The sequence below is a fragment of the Saccostrea cucullata genome, unplaced genomic scaffold (genome assembly GCF_032062105.1).
Source record: "Saccostrea cucullata isolate Sc308-1 unplaced genomic scaffold, CSIRO_AGI_Scuc_v1 ctg59, whole genome shotgun sequence".
Classification (NCBI taxonomy): Eukaryota; Metazoa; Mollusca; class Bivalvia; order Ostreida; family Ostreidae; genus Saccostrea; species Saccostrea cuccullata.
In genome coordinates, this window is record NW_026930547.1 from 373,209 (window position 1) to 392,587 (window position 19,379).

The 19,379-nt window shown below is 32.5% G+C and overlaps 1 protein-coding gene across 1 annotated transcript in view; it reads right to left on the reverse strand.

Annotated features, from left to right (window-relative positions):
* Positions 1–3,771: 3,771 nt before the first annotated feature.
* Positions 3,772–19,379, reverse strand: part of LOC134228990 (src substrate cortactin-like) — a 30,804-nt gene continuing 15,196 nt past the window's right edge. Inside the window, 15 exon segments of the mRNA XM_062710699.1 lie at positions 3,772–4,613; positions 5,821–5,876; positions 5,965–6,112; positions 6,456–6,587; positions 6,989–7,137; positions 7,445–7,511; positions 7,954–8,032; positions 8,034–8,115; positions 11,410–11,520; positions 12,918–13,028; positions 13,320–13,430; positions 14,023–14,077; positions 15,041–15,151; positions 15,612–15,815; positions 16,357–16,450. Coding sequence (XP_062566683.1) covers positions 4,533–4,613; positions 5,821–5,876; positions 5,965–6,112; positions 6,456–6,587; positions 6,989–7,137; positions 7,445–7,511; positions 7,954–8,032; positions 8,034–8,115; positions 11,410–11,520; positions 12,918–13,028; positions 13,320–13,430; positions 14,023–14,077; positions 15,041–15,151; positions 15,612–15,815; positions 16,357–16,450 — 1,591 coding nt within the window. The 3' untranslated portion in view covers positions 3,772–4,532.

Below are 19,379 nucleotides of genomic sequence, written 5' to 3' on the forward strand. Positions count from 1 at the left end.
CCACCGAATTCGGATATCAGAATGTTGAAATATCTTTCACCATATTTCACTGTAAAAAATGCCAGAAACTATAAAATCGATAACATGCACACATAAAAGTAAAAACGGGGATAACATGCACACATGGAAATAATATATGATGTACATTATATATACAAGCAAGGAATATACTTATAAAAGTTATGTTAGATAATTGTTCTTCATGCTACCTCAAATCAGCTACTCAGAAACTTGAATATATATTAAGTCCAAAACTTGAAGTTATACCGGCTGTTTGCACTTTTATAAAACAATCATTAGAATTGAGAACTAAAAGGTCCACATCGGTGTAACATTTAGGGAATAAATTTCTATATGGATATTGTATATATAATTCATTGAAATGACCCAATATATGATAAAGATTATTATTATTATACAGAAATAAATAATTGATACCTTCAAATCGTCACCATGTTAAATAAATACATTGCTTTCTTTGGGCTCAGTAAAGAGGGGCTTTAATCCAGTTAGCCGGGTTCTACGGAATTCTGGTACATGTATATAGGCCAGAAGCAGGATGCATCGCGTGTTCTAAGGAACAATGGTTGTTTTTTTTCTCAAGTCTTGCAGAACGATGATCAAGCATACTCTGTCTACTCAATAAATCAGACTTCTTGATTAAAAAGGTTTTGAATTTACTAGGAGGGTGGGTGTTAAATTCAAAATTTACATGATAGAGCATTATACTAATTGGGTGACAAAATTACCATAATGACCTCAAAAAATGCAATAAAATATATGTTGCGAACATTTGGGCCCTGATTTGACAACAAACACTACATACTATACATGTATTCCATCCCTTGACATGTCTTTGATCTACATATATTTATATAGGAGACGGGCTAAAGTGGGGCAGTTCATATCAAGTCAACGTCATTCTCCCAAGTTTAATTTTCCATTTCGTGTCTGGTCATAAAAAATTGGTTAATTTATGTGTATTTTTTTCCTTTTGTGATAAAAAAAACTACTCCGTTTCAAAATTGGGAGCTTTTCCCCATCTCACTTGTGCACACGATAAATGACCATTTCCATCAAATGTTGACTAATGCGCGCGCAATGAAATTGATTTTACGAGGTGTATAATCTATCTTCCCTTGATACATTTCCCAATTCACAGAAAACAATAAAGTCTATATGTCACTCACGCAACACCTTTTTTTTTTGCTGCTTCCGGACCCAAGCAGACGATCATCACGCACGTGGCTGTTGATGACGTAAATAGCAGACGACAAATTATGTAAATTTAAAAATTAACTCGTTCTAGATCACACATTTGACGACCTCCCATTAGTGATACTTTTGCAATTTCTCAGACTCGTGATAATTTCTCATAACTAGACCAAGAAATTAATTGTCTAGTTGAGAAGCTCTCATCCACATTACCTGGTGCAGTCAGTTTCTTAATGGTTTGATCAATACATCGTTAAAAAAAATTCTAATGAAGATTTCTGTAACTTTTTAAAGAAATTTAAACAAGAGTGGACCCAAACTGTATTATACTTTAAAAATTCTTGTGTGATTTTTTATTCATTTAACCTATCTACTACATGTACTAGTATGTTACTTTCTGTGACTTATTATCATTTAATGATGAATATCAAAGGTAAAAAATCATTTCCTTACAAGATAACTTAGTAGTAGTAGAACCCTGACCCAGTGGTCCAAAAATTCACAAATCTGGAAAACACTCCCTACCCCTAATAACCTTGTACATGTACACTGTCAAAAAATCAAAAACATGTATCTGTCCAAACTAAAAAAAAACATAGGTAATCAGAGATTACAGAGCTCACCTCAATGAATGTTGTCTTTAAGTAAGGCAAAGTCACACAATTAACCAACAAAAAGTGCACATTCCAAAAATGGAAATATTTAAGCAATTTTAATCTGATACTTTGAAATAGACCTACATAAAAAATTTAAACTAGTTCTTCTTCATGAAAATGTAATCAAAATCCAGCATCTGAAGCAAATTTGAGATTTTTCATCTCTTGATGCAACATTTGTGCAAGTTTGGTTTATACAATGTTATATAAGCCTTATAGTTTTTTGGTAATAGACCTGCACCCATAACTTTTACCTGGTCTATTATCTGAAAAATGTATGTCGAATTCAGCATCCGAAGCAAGTCCATTAGTGTGCATCCTAAGATGTATAGTCCGTGCAAGTTTGGTCATTAAAGAACTCATAGTTACTTGGAAATGAATCACTCACGAAAAACTTTAACCCATTCACTCAACCAGAAAATGTAGGTCAGATTCAGCATCCGAAGCAAGCCTGGTAATGCATCCTTAGATGTATCATCCATGCAAGTTTGGTCAACATAGGGCTTATAGTTACTTGGAAATGAAACCTACACCAAAAACTTCAACCTGTTCACTCAACCGGAAAATGTAGGTCAGATTCAGCATCCGAAGCAAGCCTGGTAGTATGCAAGATGTAACATCCATGCAAGTTTGGTCAACATGCTTATAGTTACTTGGAAATGAAACCTGCACCAAAAACTTTAACCTGTTCACTCAACCGGAAAATGTAGGTCAGATTCAGCATCCGAAGCAAGCCTGGTGGTATGCATCCTTAGATGTATCATCCATGCAAGTTTGGTCAACAAAGGGCTTATAGTTACTTGGAAATGAAACCTACACCAAAAACTTTAACCTGTTCACTCAACCGGAAAATGTAGGTCAGATTCAGCATCTGAAGCAAGCCCGGTAGTATGCATCCTTAGATGTACCATCCATGCAAGTTTGGTCAACATAGGGCTTATAGTTACTTGGAAATGAAACCCACACCAAAAACTGCACCAAAAATGTTAACCTGCTCCAAAAACATTAACCTGGGTTCTGAAACTTTGACTGGTACAATGAAACACACTAGAACCATCTTCCATGCATGTCTAATCAATATAGGACATAGAAGTACTTTAAAAGAAAACTGTCCAAAAAAAATAAGCTCCCCCAACTTCGTTGAGAAGTAGCACAGTGTTGCTTATATCAACACTTAACAATCTTAATTGTCCCTCAATACTCATTTTTCAGGAATAAGCAATTCAAAAGGCAGATATGTATAAGTTTGCTACTATCAAGGTCAAAGAAAAGATTAGATTAATGTTTGGTTTTTTGAACACTTCATCCTTATTTACCTGTTATTAATGTAAGAAGTCACAAAGATTAATTCTCAACCAATAATCTTTTTTTCATTTACACATTCAAAGGTCAAGGCAAACCCCAATGGTTACCATGGATGAAATTCCATCCTGTTTATTTTATGTGAAATGTAAGACAATAGCAATCCAGAAAAGGTCATCTTTACCAAAAATAAATGGTTTCACCATTTACTGATGCAAAATACAAAGGTTAAATCTAGGTCAACCTTGGAAATATATAAAAAAGTATGTCATCTCAACCTAGAAAATTGAAGGTCATATAATGAAAAGGTCACACCAAACTTAGTAAGCAGACAAATGGTTGGATAGAATATCATCCATCCCCACACTATAGAAAGTTTTACATTCAACCAATGAATGCTAAGTTTTTTTCATGAATTGGTAGTAAAAGGTTGTGACATTATTTTCAAATCATCACAAAGATAAAATTAAAAAGAAATATTTAAAAGCATAAAAATACAATAAAATCTGAAAAATTAAGAAAAAAATTGTTTAGGGTTACATGAACGACAGTAAAATAAAACTAGTGACTCATTATGAGGAAAAACGAAAACGGAAGATAACTTCATATCAAATTTTTATTTGAAAAGAAAACTTTTCATGCATTATATTTTCCACAGAGATATGTAAGCAGCAAGAGAATTCCCACTGTTTAGGATTAATCACATTTATATTGGAATGCAGTATCCACGGAAGTGACTGACAATTGTCCAAATATAGGTTAACTAATTAAAAATATCCAAATTTAGCCTACCTAATTAAAAATAAATCATCTTAACATTAGGAATATAATATAATGTACAAATGAATCAGGTTTTGCTTTTTTGATCATTTTCTTCTGTGTAAAACTTTGTTTACAGTAGCTTTGCATTTTATGATTTTTTTGTTGTTCAAAATTGATACAAATGCTATTATGTGAATACAGCAGTTATAATAAATATTCATACATACAAATTCTCATGTTCACCATGATCAGTGAATACAAAACAATATCTTAAATTCTGATACACAATAAAACATCATAACATGTATTCTATGCTCCTGGCATTCAAAACTCTCAATAAACATGTACAATTGGTTTCGGAAACATTCAAAGGAAGACAATATATCAAATATTTAAATTCATAAGAATATGGTAAAAAATAATCTTAAATTTATATAGAGAACGAAACCTGATTTTGATAAGAAGATTGTAATGGCTATTTCAATAAATGTGTTACATGATAGTGTGATTTTTACAATATCAGTAATTGTTTACATGATGATGCTATAGTAATGTGTCTGGCTTGAACCACAATTGGTGAGGTCCTTATCACAGGATTTACTGCTGGAGTTCCACGTAGTTGGCCGGGAAAAGTCCGTTCTTACCGTGGCATGAACCCCTCCACCATCCCTCATCCACCTGTAAATCAGTGCAAAATGGTCAATTTATAACGTACAACTTACATGTCAACCCTCAAATTAGTGCAAAAAAGGCCAATTCATAAGGTACAGATCAGAGAAATATGACACATACAGTATTCTCGTCAGCCTTATTTTTGTAACTGTTTACTGAGCTTTGTGATCAATAACTAATCAAACAGTTTGATAGATGAAAGACACCTAACCAATTCATAAAAAATTCTAGTCTTTGACCAGTACAGCTAAAAATTTATGCTTTGTATTAATTTGAAGAAATGATCTTAACATGATGTTCATTTTATGGTAGCCGCACTGATAAAATGATATTTCCTAATGGTTTTAATTTCCATTTTGATGTTCTAATTAACTTTTATGTGTTACAGTGATATCAGCTTTGTTAAAAGTACACTTCCACAGTCTGAAGTCATAAAGATATCCAGATCCCCAACAAATGCAAATTGTTCCCTTTGTAACAGGAAACCTTTCCAAACTCTTGTGCAAGAAAACTGAAACAATGTCATAAAAGTGACAATCACTTGGACAGCAAAATAATCCTTAGAAAAAGAAGCAATACTAATTCCTATTCTGATGATCTCCCAAATAAATGGAAAATGCAAGATTACTCTTCAGCCCAGTGAAAACTGTACAGAGCTGAATGAATGCATCAATTGACTTATAACAGTCTATTAGTAAGTCCTATACAGAGTAAAGCTAATGTAGACAATGTGACTGGGGTTGTACAAAACCTTAGTTTATTATTATCAGTGATTATAAAGAAAAATCTTTCAGTAAAGCATTTTACTTGCATTTCAAATGATTGCAAAATGTCATGTATAATTCACTAATAAATAGAAGGAGTTATGGAGGGTATTTCTTGACATTAGGATAATGACATTTGCTGTAGAAGTGATGATTTCTATATCAATCCGAGTTCCTCAGTAACATTCTGATTTTGTGATCTCGTTCTGTAATTTTATTTTATATATCCCTTCATTAAGTTATCTTAATGTTTGGTGTGTTGTATTACCATCCATTCCTCTTGCTATCATGTATTCTGTGATTCTATTTTATATATCCCTTAATTAAAGGTCATCTTTATGTTTGCTGTGCAATTATCAACCATTTCTCTCATTACTGCATAATTGGAGATTCAAAGTAACATTCAGATAAATCCAACCAACTTGCTATTAAATGCAATTATCAATTACCTGTTCAATATCTGTAATAATGTCATCGGGGTCAAAAGAAATTTCATCATCATCAGCTGCAATGAAAATTGTTCTCATTTACACTCATTTCTATTTAGCATATAAAGAACGATAACTCTTATCTCTATTTTACTGAACACCCACCAGCCTGGTAGTCATACACAGCCACAGCAGTTAGTCCCCCTGCTCCATTAGGTGGCGCTACTGCGGGAGGTTCCTGTACATCCTCGTAATTGTCTTCAGGAGTAGTGTCTTCATACAGCTCCTCTGGTTCCTCAACGGGAGGCACTTCCTGTAAAACACAGATTCCAGTCACAAGCACACAAAACTTGTCACCTGTAGCCTACATAACTATTTCATGGGTATACAGTTAAACTTCAGTATCTCAGACTCAGATATCTTGAATACCTTGGATATTCTAAAGTGATCAAAAGTCCCAGCTACTTATTGTGTATTTTACCCTTGATATCTCAAATCCTTGGACATCTTGAATTTTTTCCTTGACCCCCTTAAGGTTGAGATATCAAGGTTGGACTGTTATAACCTATTTGTATGACCTTTCTTTTTTTCTTTGGGATGTTATTGGGCACTTTTATTGTATTTGATATAATTTTTAAAACTGTTTTAGATTTTACCTCCTTGTGTACTTGTTGATAAGACACGTCTCCGTATTCCTCTTGTTGTGGTTCTGGCTCGGGTTCGGGTTCAGGTTCTGGTTGACTGGCTGCTCTCTGTTCTTCCTCCCACCTCTCTTTATTTAACCTCTCCTGATTGAAAAATTAATGGGTTAACATATGAGTGTAAGATACATTTCAACTCTTTTTCTAATTCATTCTAAATTATGAATTGTAGATACATTTCAACTCTTTTTCTAATTCATTCTAAATTATATGATAAATTTGACAAAATGGCAAAAAAAAATTAATTTCTTGGATATATTTGACCCTTTTTACTCAATAAAATATTTTCTAATTCATTCTAAAGTAAAGTAAATTCTAAATATACTTTCATTTCAGAAATCAAATACTCTCTACAATAAAACCTATTATCAAATTATGTAAACAGAGTTTACTAATTATACATCCCTTCGAAAAAAAATTGTTTGGGTAAAATTTTAGGATCCTTTCCTCATACAATTTGTAAGTAAATCTTTAGATCCACCCCTCACCTCCTGCTGCCTCCTCTGCTCCTCTCGTTCCCTCTCCTCGCGGGCCTCTCGCCTCTTCCTCTCCTCCTCTGCCCTCTTCTTCGCCTCCTCTTCTCCTGACTTGGCCATATTCTCAAAGCGAGCTTTGATATTTTTAGCTCCCTCTGAACCTGTAGTTTAAATCAAACTCCATCATTATTACACTAAAACAAGCATAATGACATTATAAATATAAGGAATATATATCTTTGAATCTCAGGTATCAATTAGAGTTTAAGGCTTCTGATATACAATGTACAAGTTTTCGGAATGATGGTAAAAAAAGTTCCATCTGACATAATATACATGTATATTAAGACCTTTCTCATCATGAAACATCAATATTTTTTCCTAAAATACAGTCAAAGGACTTTATTCTTCATTCAAGAAGTATTTAAATGCATATCATTCCATGAAGAACTAGAAGCTGTTACTCACTTGAATCGGCCTGTGTCCTGGTGTAAGATGATGACACTCCCTGCATATCATTGTACGACCCAGCAGACTGAGGAATATAAATGAGGGACAGCATCAGCAAATAATCAAATACATAATCACAAAGTTTTCTGGGCTAATTCTTCAACAATTATCTTTAATGGACTACTGCAGTAAGATTTTCAACCATTAAAACAAGATTATGGGAATGTCTGAAATTATCCTATAACATCACCTATAAATTCAAAACCTCAAAAGGAAGAAAAATAAATAACATTTAATACATTTCACATAAAACAAAATTTTAATGTCCTGAGAATAAGTTACATGTGTAGGTTTAGTTTTTAGACTAAAGCTGCTAATTTAATTAATCGATATTTCACAGCAACAATTTCTGGTAAACTTACACATACAGTGGTGTAAAACAAAGAATTTTTTAACAACTAGTAAAGGACAATATACTTCTCCAATTGACATCAATGAAACAAGATCCTGTTGAAGTATTTGCTCACCTTGTCTTTGTTTTCTGAATCCACTCCAAACTTTCCCCCAAAGCCTTTACTCATGTCTGTCTGGGAGGGGTCAGAAAATCTCATGACTGCTGTACCCCACAGCTGACTTGTCCTGTCTGTCTGTCTGTACACCGTACTTACCACCAAAACCACGGGAGTAGTCTGAAAAGTAAACACATAAAACACAGTCAAAATACAGTCACCAATATGAGGTTACACTTTATAACAATTGTAAATAAAAATTCATATAAGGCCATAATAAATAAATAGCTAGATTCTCATCCAAATTTTTTTTAAAATCGAGGCGGGCGGGCGGCTTTTATTTTATATATTTTATTTTTTCAATTTTGCAGATTTTTTATTGACCTGGTCAATGCGATGTAATTTTACCTACAATACCCGAATAAGAGTCATAGTAAAGGTTCAATTTCTCTTACTTCACATCATCATCGATCTTTATCAACCAAACACCCTTGTTTAAAATATATAAGATGTATTACACCAATTACCATCTTTACAGCTGTCAAAATCATATCGACTTTCGCGGGATTTAAAACGAAAGTAGATTGTCAGATGAATACCGATCCCGATCAGAATTAAGCCTAAGAAAAACAGAAATAAAAAAAATCGAGGCAATCCATGAAGAACTAGGAATATTTTTATTATGGCCTAATCTGAAGGAAAAAAAAACAACTAAAAAACACAATTTTAAGGTGAAACATGCACGACAAACTTCAATTCAAAGGTGCAGTTAGAAAACTCCTTGAAACTTTTTGTTCCTATTTCAGTATCAAAGTAAAAAGTATATAATGACATATTTAGCCTCTTGTAATTAATTCCATTCATTATTTTCTTATTATCCTTAAGGTAGTCCTATCCTCAGGTTCCTCAAATCAGCAATGAATTGAAAATGCTCACCAAGATACCTCTGAATTCACAAAGTTTTGTATTTACCCACAACATTCCTTCAGAATTTATCATTACAGCTACTAAATCACACTACAAAATTATTATTTTTTTCTATATTCAGGAAAAGCAAACAGAAACAACAGCTATGCATTTTATAATAAAAAACTAATTCAAACAATTATATTTTACCATAATTAGATTAAAATCACATATAGTTATCCAGGCATTCAGAGAAGTTCACATTTTTTAATACTCATTTGTTATCTAGATGTATTATTTCCTTCAATTATTATTTAACATATAGTATAAAAGGCTTGAGTAATCATTGCAAGACATCATAGAAATATATTCAAAAAGATAAAAAAAAGAATTTATTGTGCCTTTATTGATTTTGAAAAAGCTTTTGATTCTGTATGGAGAATAGGACTCTGGAATAAAATACTATTTGATTGTAATATAGATGGAAAATGTTTTAGAATAATCAAGAAAATGTATGAGGGTATCAAGGCAAAAATTAGAGTAAATGGTGTTCTTTCAGATACTTTCCCTTGTCAACTTGGTGTAAGACAGGGTGAAAATTTATCCCCTTTTTTGTTCTCGCTCTATTTAAATGATTTAGAATCATTCCTCACCATGAATGATATAACTGGTTTAGAGAAAATATCTGAAATGATTGAGACTGAACTTCATGTGTATATTAAGCTTTTCGCTCTGTTGTATGCTGATGACACTGTTTTATTTGCTGAAAACCCTGAGTCATTACAAAATATGTTGAATTGTTTTCATGAATATTGTATAAAATGGCGGTTAAAAGTGAATGTTGACAAAACAAAAATAATGATTTTTGGAAGAGGTCGAATAAAACAAGATTTATATTTTACATATGATGGTTTAAGTCTAGAGATTGTTGATAGTTATAAGTACTTAGGAATATATTTTTCAAAATCAGGTTCTTTTAATCAAAATATAAAAGAACAATACAATAAATCTGTAAAAGCTATGTATGGAGTGATATCAAAATGTAAACAACATAATCTTTCTATGGATTGTCAGATAGATTTGTTTGACAGAATTGTACAACCAGTTTTGTTATATGGATGTGAAATATGGGGATTTACAAAAAATACTTTAACGAGGCTGGGGTGTGGCAGCCATTTTCAGACTATTTTTATCTCCTTTAAAAGGAGAGCTCCATATGAAGATATAGAAAATGATCAAATTTTAAAACTAAAATGTATGAATTTTTTCTTTGTGAAATATAGCTAGACAACTTAATTTAGTTTTAAGTTAAATCTGGTGGTTAATTTGTGATTAATTTGTTGACCCCCAGCCTCCTTAATCGAAAAACTTCACTTAAAATATTGTAAATATATACTAGGCTTGAACACTAAAACACCAACCTATATGGTGTATGGGGAACTTGGCAGATTCCCACTTATCATTAATATTAAGGTGAGAATGATTTCTTTTTGGGCAAAACTACATTTTGTCAAACGATGGATAAATTTGCTACAAAAATGTATGTTCTAGCTTCAAGGCATAATTTGCCTTGGGTTAACTATGTTAAAACTATTTTAGATGATTGTGGATTATCTTATTTATGGACAACACAACAAATGTACAATGTAGCATGGGTAAAAAATGAAGTAAAAAGAATACTTGTTGACCAAAATATCCAAAACTGGCAAAGCAATGTTTTTAACTCATCAAAGGGTGTAAATTATCGTATTTATAAAGAAATACTAGAACCAGAAAGATATCTCGTTAATCTACCTAGAAAATTTTCAATTTTGTTATGTAAATTTAGATGTAGCAACTTTAAACTCCCTATTGAAACTGGGAGATGGTTTGGTATTCCAAGAGAACAAAGAATTTGTACTTTATGTGATTTTCATAAGATTGGTGATGAATTCCATTATGTCTTTGAATGCACACAAAAAGAAATTAAAGAGGCTAGGTTAAAATATATTTCAAACTCTTTCACATGTAGACCAAATATAGAGAAATTTAAACAACTTTTTACAACAACAAATTGTTCAGCATTGAAAAAATTATGTAAATTTTTATTGATTGTCAAACAAATTATAGATGAAAATAATTGACATGAACTTGAACATGATACTTTGTACTGTTTATAATGCATGTATTATATTTTTTGTATTGTGTTTGTACATTTTCCTACCTCCTCTCTACAATGTATGTTTGTACATTTAAGAGAATAAATCATTGTCATTGTCAAAAAAAAAAAAAAAAAAAAAAAATAGATCATTCCTTATTTCATATCATGCTAGATAGAATTGGTACCTATTAAGACAAGATTCAAGAAAATCCTATATCTCTAAAATTGTATTTATTTTTTTACTTTTATAGCCCAGCCCTCATCACAATCCTTTTTCATTCCTCCCACCTCTTATAACTAAACTTAGATGTTTTTGAGTAACATGTAAATGACTTATATACTTTTTGGGGCTGCTGCAATAAAAAAAGTTGGAGAAAAACAACACTCATGTGGGGATGACAACACCCATGCCGGTCACACGGACAAACCTGTCTGAGACTCATGTTTCAGAACTTTCTCAATGTGATCAAAGCCGACAGCTGACTTGTCCACTCTGTCAGTCTGTATCCCAAACTTCCCTCCAAATCCCTTAGAGTAATCTGACAGGAAATACTCAGCTATTTAAAGGCTTATATCAAATGTAGATGTTTCTCCCTTAATATGACCATTAAATATAAATAATCTCATAAAATGCTCATATTAAAAGAATATTTTGTTAAAGAATGTCTTAAATCATCTTTGTTTACTAAATATCAAGAAGAGCTCTTGGAATCTCAACAAAGAAAAAATAGAACAAATTTTTCACATAAACTGACAGTGACTCTTCAATGGGACAATAAGTACTTTAATCCTGAATAAAAGAGAGCTACCTTTTTTTGTTTGTCTACTTGTTCGTGGTGCTCCCAGCCTACCGCTGATTTATCCTGCCTGTCTTTCTGTACACCAAACTTCCCACCAAAACCTTTGGAATAATCTAAAGAAATTGAAAGTAGAGATAAATTAAAACTACATTAAACAACAAGAAAATAACGTGCTTCAAAAGTCTACTACATGTAGTTCTAATTTATAATGTTGTATAGAGACTAAGATTTTCAATAATTTCTGTTGGTGTGGGATATTCAAAGACATTTCACAAATACCAATGCATTTCTATAAAAGAAAACACATTATGTACATGAGCTACGATATATATTTAAATGATGATCAATCACAAAGGAGATGGGTGAACAACCAGAGATAAGCCCATAGCGTCGACAAACATGAAGGTGAAAAACTTAATCTCAATTATATCAAAATTTTCCTTAATATTTCCCTAACATTAAAGTATACTTTATGTAAAATCTCTACAACTTGCACAAATCTCATGAAGATTGAAGTTATTTGCCTATGAAATATTATACACACACGAAAGAGGACAAAACGAGTCATTTTTTTCACACTATAACACTACTTTTCATTATGAGTGGGTCTTCTCTCCATTTTTTTGAAAAGTAATCCTCAAAGTTTGAATACAAACATACAGATTTTGGCTTCAAAATTCAGCAATGACCCACTATACCTTAAAAATATAAGTTTATGACATAATTTTTATCTTTTCGAGAAATACTTGAAGTCCCTTAAGTTGATGGTCATATCACAATCATGATTTAAATGCCACACTTCATCAGGACTTGTGTAGCGTAGTGGTTAGCGTGCTTTCAATAGAGAATGCAACTCAGGATTTTTATTGCCAGGGTTCGAACCCAATGGATATCACATTATTTTTACTAATAAAAGAATAAATTTTAACAACAAATTTTCCTCAAAACTTTTTGTTTCTCATGATTTCATAAAAATCAATGATGAGAACTTTACTCTAAATACTAAAATCACAATTTGAATATGATTTTTATATATCTGAAGCTAGTGGGTTTTTTGCACGCTAAGTTCACCCATCTCCTTTAATATTTTGTAATAATATTTTACTCATTTTTATTGATCTCCCTTGCTATATTACCTTTTTGTGACTCGTGCTTGTCGACTTGTTCGTGGTGCTCCCACCCCACGGCAGCTTTATCCTGACGGTCCTTCTGTACCCCGTATTTACCTCCAAACCCCTTAGAGTAATCTACAACAATCAGAATTCAATGTCAATTCATTTTCTTAATGACACAGACTTACACTTACATACTCCAAGAACAACATGGAGAGTTAAATGACATGACAAGGTAAAGAAACCCAGAGTCAAATCATTCACAAACACTCATTAACAAAAAAAGATTTCATATTGATCATGCTTGAATACAAGAACAGAATGTTGTATCATAGTAAACAAGCAAACATACAAAATCATACATTGATTAAAACCTAGGTTTTTGATTGACATACAAAATATTAACAAATTCTCATGTTGCCAAACCTTGTTGTGATTGATGTTTTTCAACTTTTTCTTGATGCTCCCATCCGACCGCTGACTTATCTTTGCGATCAGATTGAACTCCATATTTCCCTCCAAAACCCGTAGAATAATCTACATTCACATCAATATGATCAAAGAGATGAACAGGCAAGAGAAGCAGCATATCAATACATGCAACATGTCCCACTAGTATCCAGTTTGTATTTCATATTTAATCATGTTCATATGAATTATGAATTAATGGTTAATAACAATGAAATTATTTTTAATACACACTGCTTTATAAAGGTACATGTGACAATTTCATTCATTTGATGACGACATTCTCAGGTCAAGAGGTTAACGTGCACAATAAAATTCTTGCTTGAACAATGAGATTATGATGAAAAATGGTTTTTTTCTTCTAATATAGAGTCTGTAATTATGTAAAATATAGAGAGAATGTATGTTAATAGTCAATCTTATTACTGTAGTTACAATAGATGTAAAATTCATCCAATGATAATTCATTTAGCATTCAATGAAATATATTTCATGAGAAATTGGTAAAATCTGAGAGTATTAAGAAACTGTTTCATGCAATTCTTCCCATGGGACTATATTATACATGTATTATGACCCTTTCTCCACTTGGAAATATTTCAAGATAGCAATGTACTTGCTGATTTTAAATGTCTGTTAATTTTTCCATGAACTGACAAACCTGTTTGAGACTGATGTTTATCTGTTTTACCAGCATAATCAAACCCAACTGCTGCCTGCAAAGACAATATACAATCAACATACTACATTGATTCAATAAAGGAAATAAAAATTAATGTCAAGTCTTTCAAGGTCTCTAAATGTGCAAATTGATAAATAGTAGAATATCATGTAGTATTTTGATTCATTTATTTACCAGGAAGCACATATGCAATTGACATAAGGAAATCATTATCATACATTTATGTTAAAGTTTTTATATAAAGATACAGATTAGCTGTGTTTACAAACAAACTTATTTTATAACGAGAGGTCTATCCCTACAATGATCACCAAGTCAACAAGGTCTTGCTGTTCTTCTGCAGCAGATATTTTTCCCAATGTCAAACTCTAACCACATACCATGGCCCTATACTATCCCCTGGGGTCATGATCTGAACAAGCTAGAATTTAAACTACCCAAAGAAGATTTCATATCAATATGACTGAACATGGCTTTGCTGTTCTAAAAGATTTTTCTTTACATATTCCTACATAAAATCTAATCCCCTATTATGCCCCCCACCATTCTTGGAGGGTCATGATCTTAACAATTCTGAATGTACACTATGTAATGAACCTTTCATATAAATTTTATCTTTTCTAACCAAGTGGTTCTTTAAAAAGAAGATTTTTAAAGGTTGCAAACAAATTTTCATAAATTCTTAATTATTTCCCCATAAAAGAGGGAGTGGCTCTTCTGCTGAACAAACTTGAATTCCCTTCAACCAAAGAAACTTTCTGTTTTGGTTGACATTGGTGTGTTGAAGTTGAAAACGTAAAGTTTCCACAAACAGACAGATGGACATCATGCATTTTTCTATCAGAAAAAACTCAATTGAGCTCTCAACTCAGGTGAGCTAAATGTGTTGGGAGTATACCATAGAAGGACATAAAAATGACCTTAATACATGGACAAATGCAACAGATTGATTTGATGGACCTGCTGATTGTATGTGAAGAATATACAGGTCCCATACCTTATCCTGCCTGTCTTTCTGCACACCAAACTTCCCCCCGAATCCCCGGGAAGCATCCGTCTGACTGCTGTGTTTTCCTACTTCTGCCACGTAGTCTGCTCCCATGGCCGACTGGAATTAAAAAAATGAAATTGTTCATTTTCTTCTAAAATATTCAAAATGAAATGAAGTAGAAAATTCTTACTATTTTTTTTAAAATAGGAATTCATTTTCCTAAGTACCATTTTCAAATTTAATGGGTAACACATCTTTATATTCCTATCCACTGACAATTTAGTATTTCTCAACAATTTCTTTCTTTCTGACCTATATTGATTTAAAAAGTATCAGTAAATCAAATGATTTAATTTTAATATAATAAAACTTGTCTAATCTGGATATGACTGGTTCCAAAGAAATTGACAGGAATAAACAACATTTTAAAAATAGTTGAAGTGTATCTCACATTTAGTAAAATTTCAGAATATAAATCATCCAGGTTAGACAAGTTTTACTATACATGTACAGTATTGTAAACAAATTTATACAATTAAATTTATTCATCAGTTCCCAATCCTTTCTGTATAGATACCTTGTCCATTCTGTCTTTCTGCACTCCAAACTTGCCTCCGTAACCATAGGAAGCTTTAGGTCCCTCCTCCATCTGTTTCTGTTTGACAGTTTTATCGTCCTGGGACACGTCCTGTCTGAGCTGGGACAGGCTGAGCGACCCCTGGTGACCCGACCCCTCGATCGTCTTGGCTCCCCATCTCTGTTCCTGTTCACTTACATCATTCTGTGAATATACAGTGTACGTGGATAAACAGGTATTAAATTTATGTCTTTAAGAGTCCTGCAGTTAAATTTATTTGGTCCTGTCTAGTTCTCAACAAAGTCATGAGCTCTTGAAATCACAATCTCCTTTAAATGCATACAATGTAACCTAGGAATGCATAACTACATAACCTGAAAAAATAATTGTGTGATTGCACACCGCTGATGTTATTCATTACTTAATTCTAGATGTAGTTTAACCTTCTTTATTTCTAACACTGGTTCTGGAATACCATTAAAATGTGAAATTGAGTTTGAAGTCCCAACAACTTTTGTTTGCTGTGCAATTTAACCTAAGTATTTTGAACACTTGGTTATCTGGGAGATTTTTACAATATTGTTGAGTACCGGTAGTTCTTTTTCTTAACAATTAGTCACAGAAAGAAAATACATGCGTTCAAAGATTTCATTCCACCTCGGCTAATTTCCTCCTGATTCCACAAACCTCGTATTATCTGTAACATTAGTTCTTAACATATTGTAATGCTATATAATTCTATTACCACAAAATCTGCTTCAGTCTCCCAGTCGTCGTCTTCATCATTAGTCGGGGGAATCCCCGCCTTCACATTGTGTCCAGCTGATGCCTTCCACATGCTGATGTTGATTACTTGTGATTAAAACCTGAAAGAAACCAGACATCACGTCTTATAAACATACAGTATTTATCAAAAAGATATACAAAAAGATTTAACCAACCATGAAATCATACTAAGATGTTGAATATACAGAATATATATATGATTTCCTCACATACTGGGACCTAAAAACATGACTTTTTAACTCACTTAGTCATGTTACTTCTCATTAAATGGTCATTAAATCATTTAGACTCCATAACAAATTATGACTGGAAAGAAATTATCATCATACTATCTGGAATTCCGTTACCTTATGTGAATTTTAATCCAATAATTTAAGTATTAAAATTGATCAAAATATTTCAGAAAACAAAAACAATCGTACACAGCCCAGCCGGCGTATCTGACTCATCGGGTGACGCAGGATCGCAGAATGACCATATGCACAGTCGCTGTCAGTTTTTCTGAGTCGACAGTTAATCGTTCACTTACCTGATAACGCTGGACAATTATCTTTTCGTTCAATTTTTCGTTCTTCCTTGTCAAAATATTGTCTGTCTGTAAGCAGCTCTTCCCACTTCCGCAATGCAAGTTCAGTCTTTGCGAAACATCGAACCCGATCTTATTTAATTAAAGTTGACAACAGTGGACAAAGCAGCAAATTTTATTTAATAGAAATATGACTCAGTGATCTTTAAAAAAAAGCCCACACAGTTGGCTATATCTTCAAATTTTATCAAAACATTGGACAACTTAGAGCATTATAAAGTAAATCTACAATCAGTTACCTTTGATCTAAATCTATATAGCTAGCTTTTACACATCTCCGAATTGTATCATTTCTTGTCTATATATAAACATGTATTTAGAAAATATTAATTTAATCAGAAATCTAATTGATATGTTTCTGATTTCATACGTTCCTTCTAATATTACTTTTTATAATTAAGGTCTTCCGTCTTCAGCGGAAGACCTTCTTGTTATTCTTCGGTTTCTTTTTCACTTTTATTATTAAGGTCTTCCGTCTTCAGCGGAAGACCTTCTTGTTATTCGTTTGTTTCTTTTCCACTGTTTTTAGGGTCTTCCGTCTCCAACGGAAGACCCTTCTATTATTCTATTGTTTTTTTTTTCACTTTTATTATTATTATTCTTCTTCCTTTTTCTTTACAATTTTTGTGCAGAAGATTTCTCAGAGATGGCTCGACCGATTTACTTGAAAATTTCAGGAAAGGTGTATCTTTATCTAAACCTTATACGTTTTTTTCATTTTTTGGAAATTCACTTCCGGTCGGAAGTTATTGCCCTTTCAGTGATTTTCAGAGGGTCTCCTTGTCCATGAGTAAACTCAAAAACGACATTAGCTACAGACTTGAAATTTTCAGCGATGATAGACGACACATTGCTGAATTGCACAGTGGATTTAAAATTTTTCAGAAAGGTCCAATATGGAAGCTCGGTAGGGGTCAAAATCTAGGACACGAATCATGAGTGAATTTTGGAGACATTTTGTGTCATATCTTTTGAAGTATTATTATTTTGTTAAGACATACTGAACAATATTTGTGGGGAATGCAAAGATCTTTAATATGATACCAAAAAAAAAGTGCTGACTCATCACCATTCAGGAGAAAAAGGGGCCAAAAGTATTCATTCAATAACTGTTTAGCAATCAATTTTTTGTTATACATTACTGAAGCAAAAATGTTTATCTAAACAATCTTACAACTGAACATTATAATTTCAATGTCGTATATTACATGATTAGGGGCCACAAGGGGCCAGAATGCTAAATCTTTGACGCTTTATATCTCGAAAGTGAGAAATATTTTGACAAGTAATATTGAAGAAAAGATGTTCAAAATAATGTTCTGAACAATATGCAACCTTTCATTTTTCGCTAAACGTCCCCATTAGGGAGTTGAAGGGTTGGCCCCTAGATATCTCTTTTGCGAATAACTCGAAAACGAAAAAGAATCTCTGAATAGTTGTTGAACAAAAAGTGTTCAATATCCTAAGAGCTTCAAGATGAAATCCAGAAAAAGGGGCTGGGCACTCAAATTAGGGGCTAAAAGGGGCTAAAAGTCTTTTTTCGATAACTCTTAAACAGTCAATATTTTGTTATATATTACTGAAGCAAAAATGTTTATCTCAACAATCTGCAACTGCATATTATGATTTTAATGTCGTATATTACATAATTAGGGGTCACAAGGGGCCACAATGCCAAAACTTTGACGCTTTATACCTCGAAAGTGAGAATTATTTTGATAAGTAATATTGAAGAAAAGATGTTCAAAATCATGTTCTGAACAATATGCAACCTTTCATTTTTCGCTTAACGTCCCCATTAGGGAGTTGAAGGGTTGGCCCCTAAATATCCCTTTTGCGAATAACTCAAAAACGAAAAATAATCTCTGAATAGTTGTTGAACAAAAAGTGTTCAAAATCCTAAGAGCTTCAAGATGAAATCCAGAAAAAGGGGCTGGGCACTCAAATTAGGGGCCAAAAGGGGCTAAAAGTCTTTTTTCGATAACTCTTAAACAGTCAATATTTTGTTATACATTACTGAAGCAAAAATGTTTATCTCAACAATCTGCAACTGTATATTATGATTTTAATGTCGTATATTACATAATTAGGGGCCAAAAGGAGCCAGAATTCTAAATCTTTGACGCTTTATATCTCGAAAATGAGAAATATTTTGATAAGTAATATTGAACAAAAGATGTTCAAAATCATATTCTGAACAATATGAATCCTTTTATTTTTCGCTAAACGTCCCCATTAAGGAGTTGAAGGCTTGGCCCCTAAATATTTCTTATGCGAATAAATCAAAAACGAAAAAGAATCTCTGAATAGTTGTTGAACAAAAAGTCATCAAAATCATGATAGCTTTCAGATGATATGAAGAAAAAAGGGTTGATCCCTAATGTTTGGGGCCGTGA